Source organism: Gorilla gorilla, chromosome 5 (genome assembly GCF_029281585.2).
Source record: "Gorilla gorilla gorilla isolate KB3781 chromosome 5, NHGRI_mGorGor1-v2.1_pri, whole genome shotgun sequence".
Lineage (NCBI taxonomy): Eukaryota > Metazoa > Chordata > Mammalia > Primates > Hominidae > Gorilla > Gorilla gorilla.
The window spans coordinates 33172807-33196222 of record NC_073229.2 but is presented as its reverse complement, the minus strand read 5'-3'; the positions used below and the strand labels follow the sequence as shown (position 1 = coordinate 33196222).

General features: G+C 49.4%; 1 protein-coding gene across 8 annotated transcripts in view; it reads right to left on the bottom strand.

The window, feature by feature from the left end:
• The window catches only part of JARID2 (jumonji and AT-rich interaction domain containing 2), a 274358-nt gene that overhangs the window by 16932 nt on the left and 234010 nt on the right, over positions 1-23416 (bottom strand). For all 8 annotated transcript variants that reach the window (XM_055390668.2, XM_055390669.2, XM_019029679.4 and 5 more), the window contains 4 exons: positions 18370-18605; positions 8717-9755; positions 3753-4255; positions 567-659 (listed from right to left, as the gene is read on the bottom strand). In XM_055390668.2, the coding sequence (XP_055246643.1) occupies positions 567-659; positions 3753-4255; positions 8717-9755; positions 18370-18605 (1871 nt within the window). The remainder of the gene's footprint in view (positions 1-566; positions 660-3752; positions 4256-8716; positions 9756-18369; positions 18606-23416) is intronic.

Below are 23416 nucleotides of genomic sequence, written 5' to 3'. Positions count from 1 at the left end.
GGCCGAGGGGAGGTAAATAAACAGATCCGGTCTCTGTCCTGCAGCGCCGCACACAAAAACTCCCCCTAATTGGTCTGGGCACAGAAGTGCTGTCTTTCCAACCTCATACTAACTCAAAGAAGAGAGTTGGCAGAAGCACAAAAATGGCAATCTGCCAATCCCATTAAATAAAAAATAGAAGAGAAGAAAAAGCACAACTGTGGTTTCAAGGGATTCCAAACATTCTCTTGCATAACAGACACACAGAGGATGGGGTGAGAAGCAGCCGGGTGAGCAAGCAGGAGGAGACAGTGACGGGGAGCAGGGGACGTGCCCAGAACCCGCCCCCTGCACTCGGCAGCTCCCCACCTTCATTATAGTGTTTTTGGCTTGTGAACAAGTTTAGATCAACCTAAGTTAAAACATTTGGCTGCCCTGGTGCACGCTCAACACAGAGGACGAACTCAGCCCCATCTGAGTCCTTTCCGTTCACCGAGCTGCAGGGGTCAGGGCAGGACAGGATGTCCTTCAGCTCGCCGAGGGGTTCCCACACCACGAGAGGCAGCGTGAGGGGCCCCTTCTCTCACCTCGATTTCGGCTGGGGCAGGCTCCTTGCTGAAACACATGCTCATGATATTCCTCGCTGTTCGATAAAAAGTTGTTAGAGAAACAGACCTTCCCTGAAACAAAACAAAAAACAGTAAAGCTTCAGAAGCAAAGCTGAGCCCTACTGCAAATGAGGCCAGACACCTGTCATGGGCCGCTGCCCCTTGGTGTCCCTGCGGCTGTGGGCCACCTTGTATTCTGAGTTAATGACAGGCGGAGAAGGAAGAAATATATTCTCTAAGAACCCGCAGTGCCAAGAGGAGTGGGAAGACTCCACCAAGGATCAACCCCATGAGGGCCAAATTGTTCTGCCAGGAACAGAGGCTGCCACCCAGAGGCCCTGAGCGGACGCACAGCAGAAGCGCGGAAGGCCCCTCCAAGGCTCTGCTGAAAAAGCAGCTTGTGCTGGAGGCAGAATCCCTCAGCTGACAAAGGCTGCTGCAGGCCAGTGGAGAAGCTATCAGCAGCTATGACCTGATGGAACTCGTGACCAGGGATCCCACAGGAGAGAAGCTGGAGAGACAGAAACTGGTGTGACATCTACACCCTGAGAGTCCTTGCCATATTAACACCTGCCAGGGCAGCAGCCTTCATTGAAGTTGCAACCTGGTCGCCTTCTTTCCACAGAACCACCTGCTGTCCCCTCTGCACCTCTTCTTCGATGCCCCTCTGTTGCCCTGTTCCCAATAACATCCAGAATGATTTGCTTGCTTTGATAAAATAGCTGAGTCAGTTTGGGAATCCGGAGTCAGCACCTTCTTTTACCTACCACACGAAATGTGGTGCGTTTTTCAGAGGGAAGCCGTCTAAGACCCTTGCTATTTCTTTCTTACTTGACCAGGCACATTTGTTGCTTGAGTCCAGAAATATCTCCTGAGCACCTATTGTGTACTAGGTCAAATCCCAGGGGCTGGAGACAGAGCAGTGCATGAAACACACAAAACCTTGAGGAGCTTCCATTCAGTCTGGGGAAGACACTGGCCTCAAACACACAAATATGGGATGGGAGGAGGTGCCAGGTGTCATGCAGAGTGGGGGAGGGTGGTCAGGGAAGGCTTCCCTGCGGAGCACTGGACACTGCAGCGTCCCCCTAGAAGTGATAGGGCCAGAACAGGGAGCAGCAGATGCTTTCTGCCATCGGGTCCACAGTCGTAGTCGGCATGGAGACATTGGCTTGTGCCTTTCTCTCCTGCAGCAAACCCCTACAGGAACATACTTCCATGCAAATTCCAAGCCGCTCCCCATAGTCTGTTTCTTGTAACATAAAAAAGGAGGGACTGAATTCTGCACCAGGGCAGAGTGCAATGAGCAGAGGTGAGGATGACACCAGCAGACGAAAGTCAGCAGCCAGGACACCGGTGCCACAGAGAGTTGTGCGCTCACGGTCCCTACCCGTGGGCACACGGCTGCTGGGGGCTTCGCCAGGCCACCACGCAGAGCTCCACTATATTTCCGTGATGAAATCTAGAAATACCCTTGACGGGGTGGATTTAAACAAATCCAAACCTCTTATTTGAATCAAACATATGCTCACAGAATTGGCCTTCTTCAGTAAAAAGTAAAAACGTTGACAGTTTCTCATTTCACCAGTTGGCTATTCAGAGTCACAGGATTCACTGAGTGGCTTTACTTGACAAAGGCTTCTCAGTAAAACATTCAGGAAACACCAAATAAAGTTCCTCAGAGCTTACAGTCTCTGGGTCACACTTCGCAGGCTGCATCCTGCAACCCCCACACTGCATCCCCACCAGGCAGCCTTGGGCAATGGGAGAGGAGACTCAGATAAAAGGGGGCCAAATCCTCTCAGGGTCTCAGGCCAGAAAAACTGGGTACCTCTTTCCAGAGAAGTGTGCAAGTACATGAGATGCAGCCTGAGGCGGGTCTGCAGGGCCTGGACTTAAAGTGAAGCAGCAACGCCAGGAGTCAAGTCAACCCTTCCTCCGTATTTCTAAGATGTGTGATGGAATCAGAAGCCCGCATTGCCTCAACTACAAGGCCAGGCCAGAGCCTGCAGTCAGGCAGCCGTGGGCACCTGAGGGTATGGTGAGGTTTAGTGATAACCAACAGCCAATTCCCAATGCTGCCGAAACCCACTAGCCACACACTCCCACCAGGCTCACGAGGGCTGGAGCAGAGAACACTTCCCTCCCAGTGAATCCAAAACTGGGACCACAGAGGACAAGTCTGTGCCGGGAAACTCAGCAGAGACTTCAACTTAGCTGGGCTCGGCCAGCTGGGCCCCGGGTGCCCCGCTACCCACTGGCAGGCTGGTGAAGGGAGGAAACCCCAAGCCTTGCTTCAGAGCCAGGCCAGCTGGGAGAGCTGCCAAGAGGAGAGCCACGGACTCTGCCTCCCCTGCTTCTTGGAGGGGCGAGTCTCCTCAGGATGACTGTGCTGCCGGGAGACCTGGCGGAGACAGGGAAACGCTGCGTGTTTCAGTTTGCTGGTTTCTCCCCAACTCTTCCCTCCACAGCGTGTGAATGGTGAGATTCATTTTGATGGCTTTATCAGGGATAGCCCTCCACAGAGAGGACCTGGCAACGCTGGGCTGGCAGTGAGGTGAGCGGATGGAAAACAGAGAAAACAAGCGCACAGAGTCCACTGACGATCCAGCCAGTGAGAAGTGCAGCTGGGTCTGGGCAGCTGTCGAGCACCAGGATGAAACGGAACTGGAGAAGCAGGGGAAACGAAGCATGCAGCCCAGGTACTTATCCCTGGCATATGGAGATGTGTGCACGTGCATGCAACACGCACACGCAAGCCAGTTAATGAAAAGGAAGCCCGAGGCCCTGGGCAGGCGGAATGGACTCGTGGTATCTTCGTGGAGTGGACTTCCCCTCCCTCACTGGGTCTCTCGCTGCCGCATCTTGCATCAATGTTCCATCAACACACCCACAAGGCCCTCACTAGCTTCCTCGATACTGGACTTCCCAGGCTCCACAACCATGAGCCAATACATTTCTGTTTATTATGAATTCCCCAGTCTGTAGTATTTCAGCAACACGAGAGGACTAATACAGCGCTATCACCCAGCACAGTGGCCCGCCCCTTCCTTCATCACCCCAGGGAATCAGAGAACGTGCTGTCCAGTACACAGCACGCTCCACTTCCTCTCATTCCTCCCGCACTCCTGCAGCCGGGAGTGGCTGCTCTGCGGAGGCCCCTACCTTATAGATGCACTTGTGGAAGTCATTGAGGACACCTTTGTCCTCCTCCTCTTCCTTGACCACTTCTTTTTCCTGAGCGAAGAGTCGCCGCCGGCCAGTCTTCAACTGGGCCTGGCCCACCTCCTTGAGCTTGCTGCGGAAGCCGTTCCTGGGGGCCACGCCATGGATGAGCCCATTCTTGGGCTCGAAGCGGGGCAAAGGGTGGAACTTGTGGTGGTCGTTCTCTGTGTGGCCTTCCAGCGGCCCCTTGCGCTTCTCCAGGATCTCCTTCTCCATCAGCACCTCCTTCTCCAGCCGCCGGTGCTCCTCTGGGGACAGGGAGTCGTAGGAGAGTAGGTACTGGCAGTAGGCCTCCTGCAGCTTGGCCAGCCGGTCCTGGGCAGTTCTGGGGATGCGCAGCATGTCTGCTAGTTTGTTCCATTTTTTGAGGTCAGTCACTTGCTGCATGCCGCCCATCTCATTAATCAGCCGGAAAAAGCAGGCCAGGTCGAGCTCACAGCCCCCTGGGACGGCGAAGGGGAAAAAAACGGGACAGTTAGTGAAAGAGACACGAACAAGATGTTCCTCATTCAACCTGTACTTCTTGAACTCCTACTATGAGCCAGGACTCTGACAGGCTCTGGGGTGAGAGTGGTGAACAGTAGACTTCCGGTCTACAGAGAGAAGTGCATTACACAATGATAGGTCATGGCCACTTGCTACGAAGATCAGGTGGAACAAGGGACTACCATTTTAGGTGGGGAGCGTCTGAGGCAGCATTTAAGCTGGGGCTTGGCTGGAAGAGGATGTGAGCTGGCCAGACAGACATACAGGGAGGAACATCCCAGTGTACCATGTACTGGTACATGTGTTGTCACATGGAGGCAGGTGTCATGAGAAGACTAGCTCCCTGGTGAGGAGTGGGTAGGGGTCCTGGCTGTACCCACAGCCCAGCGTCACCTGGAATTGCTTTGACACATGCTTGTTACCAACTCCCAATTCCCCTTCTAAAATTCCCAATGCCCACCCACTCACTCCACCCATCCACCCACCCACTCACTCACTTCACCCATCCACCCACCCACTCACTCACTTCACCCATCCACCCACCCACTCACTTCACCCATCCACCCACTCACTCCACCCATCCACCCACTCACTTCACCCATCCACCCACCCACTCACTTCACCCATCCACCCACCCACTCACTCACTTCACCCATCCACCCACCCACTCACTTCACCCATCCACCCACTCACTCCACCCATCCACCCACTCACTTCACCCATCCACCCACCCACTCACTTCACCCATCCACCCACCCACTCACTCACTTCACCCATCCACCCACCCACTCACTCCACCCATCCACCCACCCACCCACTCACTCCACCCATCCACCCACTCACTCCACCCATCCACCCACCCACTCCACCCATCCACCCACTCACTCACTTCACCCATCCACCCACCCACTCACTCACTTCACCCATCCACCCACCCACTCACTCACTCCACCCATCCACCCACTCACTCCACCCATCCACCCACCCACTCACTTCACCCATCCACCCACCCACTCACTCACTTCACCCATCCACCCACCCACCCACTCACTCCACCCATCCACCCACTCACTCCACCCATCCACCCACTCACTCCACCCATCCACCCACTCCACCCATCCACCCACTCACTCCACCCATCCACCCACTCACTCCACCCATCCACCCACTCACTCCACCCATCCACCCACCCACTCACTTCACCCATCCACCCACTCACTCACACAAAGGAAGTCTATTTTCCATCCTGCTGGATTTCCAGAGCAAAGAGCAACACCTGCGTGAGGACACAGGGCAGCACATCTATGCCTCGTCCCTCGCCCATCCAGACAGCGGGCTGCTTCTCAGTGCATAAGCTGGTGCTCAGTGCCCCTCCTGATCAGGTCACAGAGCAGCGCAAATGCGCATCAAACCTGGGCAGGTTTTAACGCGCGCCCAGTGGCTTTTCTAGATGGGAATGGAGAAAGCAACCTCCCTCGGGCCAAATAAAGGAAGGGGGGTAGGGGAGATTTTCCAAAATAACCATCAACAAAATGCTAAACAAAGTACAAATTAACAACGTTTTAAATCTTTAGAGTGTGGGGATATATTGTTTTTAAGTAATAAAAGGTAAAGTGTGCACGGATCCAGTCCGGGCAGGGTCCCTGCACATACCAAGCATGACGGGACCCACCAGGTAAAGCGTCTGAACCACCTCGGCAGACACAGCACACACAAGAGAGCGAGTTCCCGGCACACCAGCAAGACCAGGGATGGGGACACAGCAGCCTGAATTCCACTCACACTAAATGGCAGGACAGTGGGCTGATGTGTGGTTGTGGAGAACAGGGGGGTTGGGGTAACATCCATGAGGGAACTGTCCCCAGCCTTGACAGGAGGGATCTAAGAACTGAGACTCCACAGCAAACTCCAAGTCTCACAGACTCCCAGAGTCACAGGTGGGACTCACGGTGGCTCTGGCTGACAATCGGGAATTCTTCCTCCGAGGGCAAGTGGGCACTGTCTCAACTTACAGAGGTAGGCACCAAAACGAGTCCCCCGACCAAAACAAGTCCTCCACAGTACGAGTGACTCGGAATACAGGTCACAGAAGGGAGGAAACCCACACTTTCATATTTCACTCTAAGTAGATTATAACGCAAGAGCACCTGAAAATCACACAGCGCTTGCAAGAATTCTTCATGGAATCCTCATCCGCTGCGATCACTCCCACTCAGGGCCTTGAGGCTGCTACGTGGCCGAGCCCCTTCCCCACCCAACTCCCGCCAGCGGCACGGCGGCTCCCTGGGACCTGCGGTGGAAGTGAACCTACACAGAGGCAGAAGGCACATCTGCTGGGGTGGATTTTAGGCTATTACTTCAAAGTTATTAAGTTTCTACCACTGTCAGATGGCTGAGCTCAGACCCCAGCCCTGAGGCCTTGCTGGGTCACAGACAGGTCAGTACCCCTTGGACAGAATGTCAGACGCCTTAGACTTCTGGGTGACGGCAACAAGCATAAACACACCACAGGGAGGCACAGTATGGCTTTTGTCCCAGGGTAAGGGAGTCGAGGGTAAAGAAAAACCTACTCTAAACAAAAGGTGCTGTCACTACGATGTCAAGTGTGCTCTCGAGGCTCCATCATCCACCTAGCAAGAGGAGGAAACTCGGAATGTTTCCCTCCTGTCTGCAGGTCTCCAAAGGCAGGAGGACTTGGTGCGGTTCCATCACTGACTCAGTCATCCTGTGTCCCAAGTAGTCATGGGGCGTGGTCAGCGGGTGTGGGTGCACGGGTGTGCAGAGCCTGCTCCCTGCACTGCTTCCTATCACGTGCTATTCCCAACAGCAGAGCACAAACCAAGAACTCTTGCAAGTTAAGGTGACTGTCACTCAGGCATCAGTCCTGGCAGGCACCTGCTGAGGGGAACCACGAAACCTCCATCCTGCCTGGAAGCCTATCTTGCTGCCAAATCCCTGACACTTAAATGATGGCTACACGTCTCCACGCCTTTGAAAATTGAGGATCTCCAAAATGGAGCTGTGGCCTGTTTCCTCCCAGGGGTCTAGACTGATGGGGGTTGCAACCTTACCTGGATGCACCTCACTCCACAGAATCCACTTAGCCTTAACAAGGCAAGTTCATCCTCACCCTGTGTCCCCAGTGGCATGACTGAAGACAGGATGACAGGGAAGGAGGGCTACAGGGGAACCCAAGAGGAGGCTCTGCCTGCAACCCACCCTGAGGAGCAAGGGTCTGCATGACAGCCCAGTTATGCATTCACTAAGGATCCACTGTGACAAGTTTCCAACAGCCCCAGCCAGAGCTCAGAAAAAAGGTCTCAGAAAAAACCTGGTCTCAGAAAAAAGGTCAACAGATCCCTTGACCTGTGGCCTTGACAAAATCGCCAGAGAAACTGAAGCTCAGAGGAAGAAGAGACAAGGCTGAGCAGGATAAAAAATGGCCTACAGGACCCTAGAGGGCTATGGGCTGCATGGTGATCCCTCCAAATTCGTATGTTGAAGCCCTGACCTCCAGTACCTCAGGACATGAATGAATTTGGAGACAGGGTCTTCAAAAGGGTAATTATGTTAGAAAGAGGTCAGTAGGATGGGCCCTAATCCAATGTCCTTCTAAGGAGAGGAGATGAAGACTCAGACACACATAGAGGTAGGACCCTGTGAGGACACAGGGAGAAAACAGCCATGCACAAGCCAAGGAGGGAGGCCTTGTTGGTTTCGGGAGAAACCAACCCTGCTGACCCCTAGACCTTGGGCTTCCAGCCTCTATAATCCAGTCTGGAATCCAGAGGGGCAGCGCTCCCCACTGGCCCCCCGGCCCCTGCTTTGACTCCAGCAGTTGTGGGTAGAAGGTGACAGCCCAGGGGAAGCAAGGGGCCCAGACCCAGAGTGGGGGCTCACCCCAGATCCAAGCTCAATACTTTATTTTTTTCTTTTTTGAGACGGAATCTCGCTCTGTCACCCAGGCTGGAGTGCAGTGGTGTGATCTCGGCTCACTGCAAGCTCCGCCTCCCGGGTTCACGCCATTCTCCTGCCTCAGCCTCTCCGAGTAGCTGGGACTACAGGCACCCGCCACCACGCCCGGCTAATTTTTTTGTATTTTTAGTAGACACGGGGTTTCACCGTGGTCTCGATCTCCTGACCTCATGATCCGCCCGCCTCGGCCTCCCAAAGTGCTGGGATTACAAGCGTGAGCCACCGCGCCCGGCAGCTCAATACCATTCTTGTCCTGCCACCAACGCCCAGGACCTGGGAAGAAGGGCTGCAGAGGGAATGAGCTGAGAAGCCCACTACTCCCGAGACAAGGAAGCGGAACTGGAGCTTTCGCAAGGGAAGAGAACGTGAAGACTGTGAGGGAACTGCAGGGATCTGGGGGCAGGAGGACAGGCACCACCCCCTGGCCCCCCGCCCAGACCTACCTATGAGCGGGAGCTCGTCCATGGTGATGCCCTGAGATTTGAGGTGCTTCTTGATGCAGGCCAGCCGCTGCACGTTGGGGCCCCAGCGCCGGCCCAGCTTGTGGATGTGCTGAATCTGCGTGACAAACCGCATCTCATCGTTGAGCTTGCACTCGGGCCGCCAGTCCGGAGGGGGGATCACCCTGCACATCCCGAACTTCTCCACCTGAGCGCGGACCGACTCGATGTAGATGAGCGGATCGTGGAACTCCTTGGCGGAGGGCCTGAGGACGGGGATCTCGTCCATGGCCGCCCACCCGGCCTTGCCGCCGCCCTTCTCGGCCTTGCCCGAGTCCTGCGGCTTGTGCACGGACTCCGGTTGCGAGGTAGAACGATTTTCACAGGAGGCGCTGTCTGCCTTGCCATGTGCTTGTCTGCCTGGCGTGCTCTTCCCGGCCGTGGCCCGCTTCGGCCGATTCCTCTCCAGACTGCGCTCCGGCACTTCCTTCTTCACGTGTCCGTTCAGCAGACCTTTCTCGGCCGGGGCCTTCTTGCCAGGGCCTTCGGCGGGGCCAGCCGCCCCTTTCATCTTCTTGGGGGGCGACTGCGGCTTCTCCGCCTGGTGTGCCTCTTCCAGTCTCCTCTTGGAGTTCCGCAGCCCCTCCCGCAGCTGCAGGCCCTCCCGCAGCTGCCGCCCCCCCACCTCCTTAGTGCATGACTTTGGGTTCAACCTGCCACTGACCTTGAGGCCATTGACGGCGGGCCCGGTGGACTTGGACGCCCCCCCGAGGGATAGCACCTGTTTGCGGGTTTTTGCATTGCTACTTTCTGTTTTCCCTGAGATTGTGTGGTTGACAGCGGAACTGGGCTTGTGGTGATTGGGTTTGGTGTCCTTGACCAGTTCTCTCTTGGCTTTGGTGTATGTGACAGCCCCCTTCGTCACCGTGGCAGTGTACTTCACAGTTTTGGATGGTGAAGGTCTGACCTCGCGCATCTTTTTGGCACTGGTTGCACCTGCACCCAGAGATGACATTCTAGTGACTCCGTTTACCTTAGAAACCTGTGGAGCAGCAGAAGCAGAGGTGGAAAAAAACGCAGAATTAGTACCTGCCACGAAAATGACTGGCCCACCCGTGAGAAAGGACCCTGGGTGCTGGGGATGAACAGAGCCAGCAGCCTGTAGTGTGATAAGAAGAGATGTGGAAATACCAGCAAAGAGAAGCAAAATACACATCCAAGAATTAAGCAGCGATGTCCACTTTCAGAATCCACTATATACCTATCCTTCATCACAGAAGTATGCAAACTGCCCCAGGCGCTTCCTAGCGGGGTTTCCTGGGTGTATTTTCATGTTCCCATGGCTCTTCCAGGAAATTTGGTGTTTCACAATGAAGACCTCCCCACGTGCCATGCAATCACCTGTCCTGAGCTTCTCAGAGTTGATGACAGCAAGATCCTGCTTCCTTGGGGGAAGTGGAGACAGACACACACACATATCCCTGTTCCAAGAAAAGTCATGTCTGCTATTTCTGTGCTCCACATAGCAGCACGACCTGCCCACAGGATTTAGAAATCTATGGCTAAAAAAAGAAGGAAAACAAAAATACTATGGAAGGAAAAGAACAGCAGTGCTCATGTGGTTTGGCTCCGGGTGGCAGGCCAGGCCCAGAGGTGTGGCTGCAAACTGTCAGCAGCTGCTGTCTGCTTTCCTTGTGGAGACGAGCCCTGGACAGGGCCAGGCTGGATGGAAGAGGGATGCCCCGACCTCACTGGTGAAGCAACACATGCCAACCCTCGTCTGCACACGCGCTTCCTATATTTTCCCACCGTTTACAAACTTTCCCACGTATTTTCCACCCTGGACAAACTTTCCCATCAGGTTCTATGGGACCTGGGCAAACAGAGACAGTCTTACAGCGTGGACATCATGGTAATCTTGGGACACACAAACGTCAGCGAAAATGGGGAGCGACAATGGCAGACACTAGAAATGCACAAGCTTCAAACAAGAATAATGAGGGGACCCCAATGGGCTGCTGCCAGACATGCTGGTTTCGAGGAGATGTCTTCTCCGCGTCACAATGTGGCCACTGCCCCATCACTTAACACCTTGGGCATTACTTTTCGTCTATGATATGAGGTTAAAGTCAGGGACTTCAGGGTTTTATAACCACCACCATCTCCAAAGGAAGAAGCCTAAAAATCACAAAATTACTGAGAAACACAGAATACTAGCCCCCTCTTCTCCCCAACAGCCCGAGAGGAAGGTGCCAGGGTCGGGGGAGCCTGCACTTCCTGGTCAGGAGAGCTAGCCACATGCAGTGATGGCCCAGAGGGTACTGAAACACCAGTGCCACCACAAGGCTGTGCAGGCTGCTGTCACACGAAGGGGACGAAGGTCCCCAGATGGCGGGTAGTGAGTCTTAGTGACCTTTGTACTAAACCTAGGCCTGGCCCAGGACCCCCCTTAAGTGGGGGTGGGGCATGGAATGAAACTTCCCAAAGGCGCCGGGCGCGGTGGCTCACGCCTGTAATCCCAGCACTTTGGGAGGCCGAGGCGGGTGGATCACAAGGTCAGGAGATCAACACCATCCTGGCTAACACGGTGAAACCCCATCTCTACTAAAAATACAAAAAATTAGCTGGGTGTGGCGGTGTGCGCCTGTAGTCCCAGCTACTTGGGAGGCTGAGGCAGAAGAATGGTGTGAACCCGGGAGGCGGAGTTTGCAGTGAACCGAGATCATGCCACTGCACTCCAGCCTGGGCGAGACTCGTCTCAAAAAAAAAAAAAAGACTTGCCAAAAACATCCAAACCAGTGGCTCTCAGCATCCCCTAGAGGGCTGATGTAAACACATCACTGGGCCCTACCGGCAGAGTGTCCAAATCGGAGGGTCTGGGATGGGGCTGAGAATGTGCATTTCTAACCAAGTCCCAGGTGACGCTGTGTGCTGACCTGGGGACTGCGCTTGGAACCACTGAATGAAGTATCAGTGAAGTTTATAAAAATCAAAAAGGAAAGAAGCCACTGAGACCTGTATTTCTCTATATGCCACCAATTAAATGCAGTCCAATCAAAGCCACAAATTCTTGGTAGGACATCACCTCTTAGGAGCAAGGCCCACGGAGGCCTCATTCCTAGAGCCAGATCTCAGGCCCCATGAAGAGGCAGAAGCAAAGACCCAGGAATCACACTCTGGCTCTTAAACCACGAGTCACCCATAAAAAAAGTGGGACTGACAGACGGTCTGGAATAAATAATGCGAAACCCTTTTGGAGAGGAAAAAAAGCACCTGGCAATGATAAATTTAAAACAGATTTATAAAACCAGCGGTAAGGACAAACAGAAATATTCCGTGGTAAGTACTGTTAATCTGCAAGAGGAGGTGTAGTGAGGAATGCAAATCTCTTAGTTTTAATTGTTCTTTCAAATGCTTCCACTAAAACCAAAACAAGACAAAACATTTAGAAAAACAAAAGCAAACAGTAAACTCCAGCTGGGGCTGATCTTTATTTCCAGCAACAAAGGCTGGTGGGGCTGGGTGGGGTTGGGGGAATGGGCCTCAGGGAATCCAGGACCTTGGGGAAGGGCTCTATCTCAGGCTCAGACAGCAGAAGACAACATCTCTACAGTTGGCTCAATCTCCTTTTAACCTGTAGGGGTGCAATCTGTTTCAACCCTACTCCCAGCACAAGAGTCTCCTTAAGGAGACTGACTACACAATGCGGCTTCGTATATCGCTAGTCAAAATGGCAAACTCCAGATGGTGCCAGACATAACCCAACTCCTGTGAGGTTCAGGCATCAGCCACCACTACTTGCTGAGGTTTAGTTCAGTGTTTTCCAAACCTGGCACCCCTAAAACCCTTAGGGGAGCTTCAAAATAATGTAAATCCCTTCCCTCTAGATTCTGTGCTAATTGGTGAGGATCAAGAAAGGGAATCAGTGTTTAAAAGCCTCAGATGTCTCAGTGTTCCCACAAATCCGTGGACCCTACCCTTCCCTAACACCGCTGTCCAAATACCAGAGTGCTATGTCTCTCATATTCTATCTCAAATAAAAGTGTAAGGCCTTTGGTTCCATCCATTCTGGCTTCTCGGGAGCACCTGAGTTCACGGCTAGCAATGCTACAGGGAAGTAAATTTTCGACACAGCTGAATTCTATATATCACTATCTTCAATGGCAAAAGGAACACCTTGTTTACATCTTTCTGAAAACCTAAATACTGAATTATTGGCAAGGTATACATTCAAATAACTTGCTTTATGAGAGAAATGAGTTGCAATATTTTCCTTCTTATTATAGGAGTTATCTTCAACAGTATCCACCCAGATATCACACACACATGCCCGTATAAAAAGCTCAAAGACTAGATGGATCTCACCCACAACACAGAACAGCGAAGTTCAAACAAATAAATTACGAAGACTGAAAAAGGCAAGTGTCACTGGCCATCTTCCTCCTCGAAACCCAGAGGGTCCATGTTCTATGCCCACCACGAGAGGCCACAGGGGAGCTGAAAAGCTAACATAGGAAGCAATCTGCCCCTTAAGCTGCTCCATGTGTCCTAAAAGGGAGAAATAAAACAGAACCAATAACCCAGCCAGCACCACCATTGTGGGGAAACCTGGGACCCACCAATCTAACAAAAGGACACCCCTTTTCCTGGCCTGGACTTATCTATAAGGAGCCAACACTTAATCAGTACAAAAGGAAACAGAAGAATGGAGGAAGGCATTGTCTTACCTTGCTACCGAAGGTCTCCCTCAACCCACCTCTGTATCAATTAAAACCACACAGCCCCAGTTATGCAGCCAGTGCACTATAAGGAAGGCCACCGCTGCACGTCCTGAGGGATTCCACAGAAGAGCACACACAGGAAGTCATCTGAACTCACTGAAGAATTAGCGCCGAAGTGGGCTACAGCAGGACCCTCCACTGAATGACAATACATTTCAGCTGAGCAGCTTTATACATAAGTGCTTGAAGTTACTCCTTCTCTCAGCTCTGTTGTGGATTTCTGGCTTCTCAGCCCATTGCCCCCAGCCCCCAACCCAGCTCTGCAGAAAGTGAGGTGTCTGCAGCGTGTGCTCCTTGGCCCACAGCCATCCGTCACCCGTATCTCAGGTGATCCCAGGCACACGGCCATGAGATATTAAAGCAACCCCTCCTAGTCATAAGAGAATGGTTTCAATTTAACAGGCAAGGTTGAGAGCATTTTCAAGTTACGTTCGGCCAGATGAGTACTTGCAACAATACCTCATTCTTCTTGCAGAAGGGATATAAGGTGAGAGATATGAAAGTCCAGGACATCAAACGTTCCTATCTGACTTTGTTCTTAATAACAGAAATTCCATCTTAAAAACTGTACCCAATCCACACTCTGTGTGCTTGCTTTAAGAATATAAAATCCCTCCCCTCCATCCTTATGGGTTTTTCTCCACCCCACCACCAACACACACAATATTTAAATCAACTCAATATGATGACAGATGAAAAGGAGAAACATGCACTTCCAAGGCAGAGCAGAAGATGAGAAATGACTCTGATGTTTTTGGTTAACTAAGCAAAAATGTTTTAGTCGTTCAAGATTATGACGCTGTCCTCAGTTCAACCTCAGATTCACTGGCAAGTTCTTCTTCTCCACGAGAGGGAGCCGTTGAGCCGAGGCCTCTGCCAGCCTTTCAAAACAGAGCCAGAGGCCCAGAGAGAGAAACAGTTGGTGGCTGGGGGTAGTCCATTTGCACTTTAAAACTTGAATCAAAAACAAAGAGCCTAAACAGAAGCGAAATGCACTGGACAGACAGTGAGTTATGGAAGGGGAGGAGCAGCCTGCTCAAACACTGACCGAAGCAGCAGATGGGCAGGAGCCTCCTAGCCAAGGCCAAGGCGAATGTGCTCTAAAAGAGATGCCTGGGTTCCACTGGGCAATCTAGATGTACCTATAACCTCTCCTCCCACTGAAGGCAATGTAACTGAGTCACAAATACCCCACCACCAGCAAGTGCAATTCAAATGACAAAATAATGTCATGAGAAGAAAACCTTTAACTTTTTTTAAAACTAATATGATTTTCTACGTTTCCTTCTCGATAGTCGCATTTTCCAGAAATTTAAAAGAATATTCTCAATTCCTTGGCCCTCTCTGAATCTTACTAGGGCAGGACTTTTCTGCAAGGCTTGTACATTTTCATATGAAAACCTCTTCAGTGACAGTAGCCTATAGCTCAATGGAAGGTCCTGCAAAACCAGTGGGATTAGCCAGTTGATCATTTTCTTCTCACACTCAGCCTCAGCGTAAGAAATGAGAATCACATGTGGCCACATCTGGTTCAATATCCTGGCTTACAAACCACACAAATTTCTACACAAGTACAAAACCTGCTCATGACTCTCTTGGAAAACTAATACTTCAAAACCCTTGCTAGAAATAAAGCTCGTCTGTTGGACTATCCTAAACTTGTTACTTTCTGTCACTGCATGTAAGCAGAAGTACTATTGCAGGAAAGCAACAGAAAAACACCATTTGCTCCTTGGTGAGACCCTTACCATACAACCAAATTATTACCCAGGGGCACTCCCAGCCCCATGACAATGCAATGTTATACAGGCATGTGCCTTCCATGACAAAGACAGCTCATTTGGTATAATCGAGAGTAAAAGGCCGGGGCCAGAGCCCTCTCACCAAGAAAAAGGCTTAGGTGAAGTACACACTGGTGTGTTCTAACTCTCGGGTTCTAGGGACTCCATACATCGCACACACTATCAAATGGCATTGCCCAGTTCGCATGAGGGGGAGTGGTTTTAGACTTGGCAGACAGGCGCGTGCACCCACACAGTTCATTACAGCAAGCAGAGCAAAGGCACTTCTCAGCAGCACCCCCTAAAAATTACATCCCTCCACATTTCATTCAGTCACATTTATGCTTTTCTTTTAAGCTGAACAATAACAAAAAAAAATCCACATATCATATTTGAAATGAAAGATCAGAGTATCCTCTGGGCCCATATCTTTCATGCAGTTGAAAAGATGAAAGGTCACAGTCTAATCACTTGTATCAAGCAGTCACAAGGGAATCTACAATTTGCTTTTACTGACCTTATTTTCAGAGTACTTAACTAATAGGATCTGAGGGTTTGAAAATTTTCCTTTTATTTCTCACAATGTCCCTGGTATAAGGAGTTGGCCAGACTGGCTCCAAAGGAATAATAGGGCCCAGGAAGGTTAAATATCACATCCCAAGTTTCATTGAAGGTCAGAGTCAGAGCCAAATTAGAATCTGGAGCCATGGGTCAACCCATCTGGGCTGGTTAGACTGGAACAGCGGAGGAGGAGGAGAGGGAAGAGGGAGAAAGTGGGGAAAGGGTGACAGGAGAGGATCCCCGTTAACACCTGCAGGATGCCCTGCATGAGCACATGGCGCTCCCTGCAAGGACTCTACCCTGAGCCCCGGAAGCAGCTGAGACTCCTGCACTAACTCAGAGGACAGAGGCCTGCTTTGTGAGGGGCACCCCAGGACCTCTTTCCTGCACCTAAGATCCTGCACAGGGAACAGGTCACACAAACACGCCATGGAGCATGGGGGCAGGCAGGGCCATCCCAGGCTAAGGCAGTACTTGCTGTTCCTCCTCAGTTCTTTCCTCTGTCCAACTGTACTAATTCCTCTCATCCCCTTACAAATGAAAACCTTGAACTGAATGAAGGCCAAGTGCTGAGAGTGAGCTCTGACCAGCTGAGATGACAGGCGTATCCCACGCATCCCTATTTGTGACCGTGCAAGAGGATGTGCGCACCCGTGTCTGTCCGTGCATGAGAACATGAACAGTCACATGTACATGACTCAGGTCCTCCGCCACCCTTCATTCCTGCCTCGCCATCCCAAGGATGGGTTCTCAGGGCAGAAAGGCAAGATCTGGAAGCTCACCTGGATATGGCCTCCAGTTCTGATGTGGCCCATGAGAGTTTTACCACAAGTAAACTAAAAAAACTCAAAAAAGCAAAGTGGGATGAATAGAAGATTAACAAAAACAACTTAACCCTACTCTAGGATTCTGGGAAAGCAGACAGGATGCAGTCACATGGTGTAATCACCGTCTTTCTGTCTTTCTCCCTGGGTTGCTTCTAATTCTGTTCTCTTTCATGAGCAAAAACCTTACACACTGGAGAGTTCTGTACAAGTCTCCATCAGACCAACAGCATTGGGAACAGCAGGGGAGTGAAGAATCACAGACCCAGGACCAAAGCTCGGTGCCTCCCTGGGCTTTGTGCCTCCAGTGCTGACAACCCGGAGCCCAATGGTTGAGAGACGCCAGGTGAGCACATGGTGTGGCCCAATTCCACACCGTGGCTGTTGTCTCTGGGAAAACTGAGGTCTCTTTTGGCCAACAGTGGCCAGTGTTTAATATGTGCTAGGTGTGTGTGGACTGTGGAAACATAAATGTGGTGATTCTTGCCATGCCCACCCCCCCAACTACATACTATTTGCTAGGTAAAGGTTCACATGTGCATGCATACATACCTGTCTGCCTATGTGTGACTACAGTCACATGTTCACGTTCAGAGAGAAATATCCACAACGTCACCAAGAATGAGAAAGACCACCTCACCACAAGACGAAATCGAGTATTTTCACACCACAATAACCATGTAAGTCACTCTGCAACACTGCCAGCCAGGAAATCTCTTCCGTCCCCTCTACAACTTCCTCTGAAGCTACCTTTAAGGATCATAGCCTCCAGTCTCTTCTAGGGAAGATTTTAACCCTCTATTTTTAACTCTGTGAGGAAAGCTCATCAATGATCCCATGACTTAGCGGATGTTAAAATGGAGGGGGGAACAGGAGCACGAGGCATCAGTGAAATGCCACCTGTCCGGGGACAAGCCCTCAGCTGTGTGCCTGCAGGAACCTGCCCTTATCCCCACCACTCATCCCTAGGGTTGTGAGAAATCAATGTCCAGGAATGGGAACATCTGGACAGCAATAATGGCCAAGCCCTGAGGGATTCTTCAAAACTGCCTCACCAGAACTGGCATTATCTGTGGCCCTGTTGGGGGATAGCGGGTGGGGGGACAGTGCAGGACAGGCAGGGGCAGGAGGTGGTCAGGGTGGCAGCCACCTACACTCTGTGGATGCTACAGCCTGGGACTCAAATGCCTTCAGTGGAAGAGGTGCCACCCAGCCACACCCAGTTCCACAGACTGCTCGGCAGTGCACACAGCATGCACATATTCTGCTTCAAAGGCCAGGTGGTGAAATGTTAACTTGTCACATCAAAAAGAACAGAAAAGTAGACCAAGATCATCCATTAACAGAACTATCCCATTTGCAGGTGTGTTTCAAAACCTACCCTGAGAAAAACATGTTCCCTGCCATTCTACCGCTCATCTGGAGCCCAGGGTGGGTGGGTGGGAGAAGGCTTAAGTAAAAAAGTAGTTCACTTTCTTGGTGAATGCAGTGGCACCCAGGGATGAATGCAAATCCAACTGATGGATCTTTGCAGGAAAAAAGGTGCAGGCGCCTGCAGCTCATGCAAAGGTGCGCTCTGTCTGTCCCTGTCTTGCTTCTGAGCATCACCTCCTGCTTCTTGAGCCCTCTGAAGATGAATTTTTAGCTTGGTGAAGTGAAGTGGGAAACTGGGGTCTGGCACACATGTAGGCACCCCTGCCGGACTTTACCTGTTTCCGTAAGTCCTGAGCCGACCGATGCAGAGGGGGGTGGTGATGGTTGGCAGCAAGCCCCTTGGCCGAGGAACCCGTGGAGGGGGCCGCTGCGGGGTGGTTAGCTGAAGCCTGCTCCCGGCGGCTGTCAGCCCGGTGATCGCTGTGCTTCTCCTTTGCGGGAGTGGCCTCTTTGCTTTTGTGTTTTTGAACAGGTTCCTTCTCCCGTGTTGACCTGCTGGAACCATTGAAAACTAGAAAGGAAGGAGAAAACAAGAATGAAATCACTACCTTGCCCACTACCACGCAAACTACTGATATGGTTTGGCTCTATGTCCCCAAATCTCATGTCCAACTGTAATCCCCATGTGTTAGGGAGGGAACTGGTGGGAGGTGACTGGATCATGGAGGCAGTTTCCCCTATGCTGTTCTTGTGATAACAAGTGCGTTCTCATGAGATCTGATGGTTTAAAAGTGTTTCCCACCTCACGCTCTACCTTTCCTGCTGCCATATAAGAAGTGCTTTGCTTCCCCTTCGACTTCCACAATGATTGTAAGTTTCCTGAGGCCTCCCCAGCCATGCGGACCTGTGAGTCCACTTAACCTCTTTTCTTTATAAATTACCCAGTCTCAGGTAGTATCTTTGTAGCAGTGTGAGAATGGACTAATACACCTCTACTCCCTGAAGTCAGAAAGAATCAACCATCAAATGTCAGAGCGAGACTCTGTCTCAAAAAAAAAAAAAAAAAAAAAATTGTCTATTCTCAGATTTAAAAGAGATGCATTTTGAGGCCAGAGAGCTACTGACATGCATGAGTTTGGGGCGCAGCTGCTTTATCTGACCTATCAGTGACAACAGAGATGAAGAAAGGGATGATGGAACTTTGAGCCAGACCCATTTTCTGTTCCTAAATTCAAAAACAGCAATAGCTAATAGCTAGTATTTCTTAAGTGCTTCCTATAAGCCAGGGGAACTATGCTAAAGTCCTGAAGTACATTGAGCCTCTGAATCCTCAGAACCACCCTACTGGACAGGACACTTACAGATGGAGGGGGTACGCGCCTGGCACAGGCCATGCCACCTATCCCTGGCACATGAAGTCAGCCTGCCTCCCAAGCCCACCCCATCCCACCCCAAACCCCAGGTGGCTACAAGTGAGAATTTCCAGTGAGCATGGTGCTTCCTACCCATGAGGCAGAGACTTCAAAAGAGAACAGGGATGCTTGGGGTTTCTACAGAAAACCAGAAACACCAATGTTATGGGTTTATCCTTCTGCTTTACAGCCCCTCCCCATGGAATAAACGAGACTTTCACATCCATTTCTCTGGAACCCACAGGCCTTGTCTCCCCACAAACAGTCCAAACAGGGCCTGTTTCTTCAGGGAAGGAGGAAGCACACCCTGTTCCCGGGTTGCTTTAGGCAGATCAGCAAGGGGAAGCTATAGTGATCTTTTAGCCATCATCCTGCCAGAGGGAGTTTTCAAAAGGTTACTGTGTCCACTCATCCATCTGGCACTTGAGCAGCTCCAGGCCATCCCCACCGCAACCAGGACTGGCAGATCTTCAGGTAGAATTCCCCCACCCCCACAGCAGCAGATGAAAGTGAAAATTATTCCTCCTTTGAGTTGTAAATCTCTTCCTATTGGCTTGCAGAAGGGGAAATCAAATCTTTCCTCCTCTAAACATCTTACCTGTCTGTCCTTTCTGAAGACTCCCTTTTCCCCCAACATTCAATCTCACATGGAATTTTAAGAGTCCTTTAAATTATATTAATGTCTTATAAATTGCAAATACCGTCCTCTTTTGCCATTTACTTTTTCATTTGCTGTGGTGCCAAATCTGCTAACAAATTTCTTTCAGTTTCTTGCTTTCATGCTTAACGTATCCTTCCGTATATTTTCTCCCAGTTTTATGAAAGTATAACAATTAAAATGGTACATTTACAGTATGACATGTTTTAATACATGTATAAAGTGATTAATCAAGCTAATTACCATACCCAATCCCCTTATATACTTTTGTGCTAAGAATATGTAAGATAAGCAACTTTTGAGTATACATTACATTATTAGTGACTAGTCACAAGGCTGTCCAGTAGATCTCTAGATTTTCTCTCTCCCTTCAAACCAACTTTGCATGCACCCTTTCATCAGCATTTCTCCATTCCACCACCCATGCTTTCAAATGGTAAGATAATCTTCTAAGTTTCCTAATTGTTTTCTAATTAAACTGCTTGGATTTAATTCTTTAGTCCAATTGTCATGGTATAAGATGGAGATTTCCATTATCCCCATCTGGATTATCGGTTGTGAGCCTTTATCTCAAAGTTCCTTCCAACACCAGTGATTAATAGATTTTAAAATACTGAAGGAAAGACTAGGCCACGTCAAAATATGGGATACAATCCGACGTTGCACAAGATTCTACTGGATACTCTCAGTTAACACAGAAAATGGAGAGTTTCAAATGGCTGGCATTTATTCTAAGTCTAAGTAACTACCCATTGTCAGAAACCATCAATCATGCCCAAGCTGGCAGTATCTGTGCTAGCTTTCAAGACAAATTAAAAGCAACATCCGTAAGAAGTCATACTTCAATGTGATTAAAAATCAAGCCAAGGGAACATGAATCTAGGCAATTCTTGACTGTTCACCAATTCTTATTAAAACATAGGAAGTAGCTGCTTTTTTTTTTAATCTCCAATACTCCTCCAAACTTCTCTGTGCGTTTTCCTGCCATTAAGACATGTCTCATGGTAAGGCCTGCTACGAAGAAGCACCAGTTCTATAATTACTTCTCTTTATTCACTTAACAAAGTATTACTATATGGGTTTGCCGCCCTTCAAAACATTATCTGCAGCTCATTCCCAGCTCTGTTGTTTGCAGCTGGGCAAGTTATTTAATCATCAGTTTTCCCATCTATAGACTGGGGATAGCAGATGTTCCTGTAGGTAGAACATCTACCACAATGTCTGGGGTTCAGTAGGTACACAGTATTTGGGAGACACTATCACTGCATGTTTAAAAGGGCCATCTCAGGTTACTGCACAATCAGATTGTGGGCAAATCTCTTTTTGCCTCATATCCCTCCCTGCAGACAGAGTATAAAGAAGGGCTTCAATGCAGACAAACACTGGTCTCAGCAAGACCCAATACAACCTCCTACTCCTCTGGGTCATTAATTTGTCCACACTGACCATGCCTGCTACGTCTCCTACTCATGCCAGACCATGACTGAGAGTCTGTGGACAAAGTCCAGCAGAGCCAGGTGCCTCCTAACACTTGCCAGTATCACTTTCATGGGAAAAAGAGGAGTAGCTAATCACCTGCCTGAGCAAAAAGAAATACAACACTGAAAACACATCCCAATTTTCCACTAGCGACGTATGGTCAGATCAGTGGATCTCAAAGGAGATTTACAGACCCTTCAAGGATGTAGAAACCCTTGCAGGAGATGTGCTAAGGTCGAAACTATTTCATAATAATACAAAGACATTATTTGCCTTTACAATGGATAGACATCTGCACTGATGGCACGAAAAATGGTAGGTTAACTATAAGGGAAATGCAAATCAAAACCATGAGATACACCACTTTACATCGACTAGGATGTAAAGTCATATCATAAAGATGGATAATGATGACTGATTGCAAGGATGTGGAGAAACTGTAACCCTCACACACTACTGGCGGAAATGCAAAATGGTTTCTCCTTTTCAGATAGTTCCTCAAAAGGAGAAACGTAGGAGTTCCCATATGACCTACCAATTCCATTTCCAGGAATGTACACAAGGGAAATAAAAAATATGTCCACATAAAAACTTGCACACAAATATTCATAGCAGAATTACTACTAATCGTTAAAAATCGGGGGAAATCCCCGAAGATCCAACTGATATTTATTTAGATAAACATAAAGTGGTATATCCATACAATGAAGTATTAGGCATAAAAAGGAAATCAAGTATTGATACATGCTACAGTACATTTAATGGGTATATTCTATAATGTGTGAATATTATCTCAACAAAATATATTTTTAAAATATGGGTGAAATCACTGGTACTTTAGCATAAACAAAGGCAATGGCACCAAACTACTATACACTAATCTAATATGCATTTCATCCCTACCATGGATTAGTAGCAGTTAAAAAAAAAAAAACCAGCCAGTTTCACTTAAGAATGACCTTGATAAAGTCATACAAACAGTGAGTATGACTGAATCATGGCCCCTGAGCACACATACTTGGTGTGACAAGATGCTATTACACATAAAGCACTTCTCCTATATACAGAAATACAATGATCATCTCTAGGGAAAAGCACTTGTGTGATTGTGCAAGTTTTGGGCTAGCCCCTTTTTTTCATAGGATGTTATTTTTATTTCAAGAAGGACCAACACACTATAGCTCTTCAGACTTAGTTATTTGTAGTTTTTACTTAGTTACTAGATTTTTTTCAAAAATGAACAAAGCAAGCCTGTCTATTCAAGGAAAGTAACTAATAGTAGTTGCTGCCAATGACAGAATTCATGCTTTCAGGCAAAAATTAGAATTTCAGAAAACCAGTATCTGCCATCATGAGTTCAACAGAAATTCTTTGATGATGTACCCTTGTTCATTACCAAAGGTGCTAACAAGAACTCACTGAACCATTATTTTCAAATGAACAACACAGGATGCTACAAAACAGTGCATGGGTTAAAGGTCCATTCAAAGAAAAAGACAAACCAATGGATATTAATGTAACAGTATGAAAAGTTCACTGATACAGGTACAGGTTCCCAGAGCAACTGACCTGTAGGAAACTACCGGTAGAGCCTACTATCCTATCAAGTACTGAAATCATCTACAAAGACCGTTTCCCATGTACATACATGCTTATCCAAAGCTGATTTTCTTCATATACATCAACCAAACTATGTACTGCAACACTCAAGAGATGAATACAGAAGCAATCATAATATGGCTGTATCCTACTTAGTAAGACATTAATGGGATTAACAAAAAGGTCAAATAATGTAACTCTTAATAAGCTTTTGGTTTTGGACTATGATTGTTT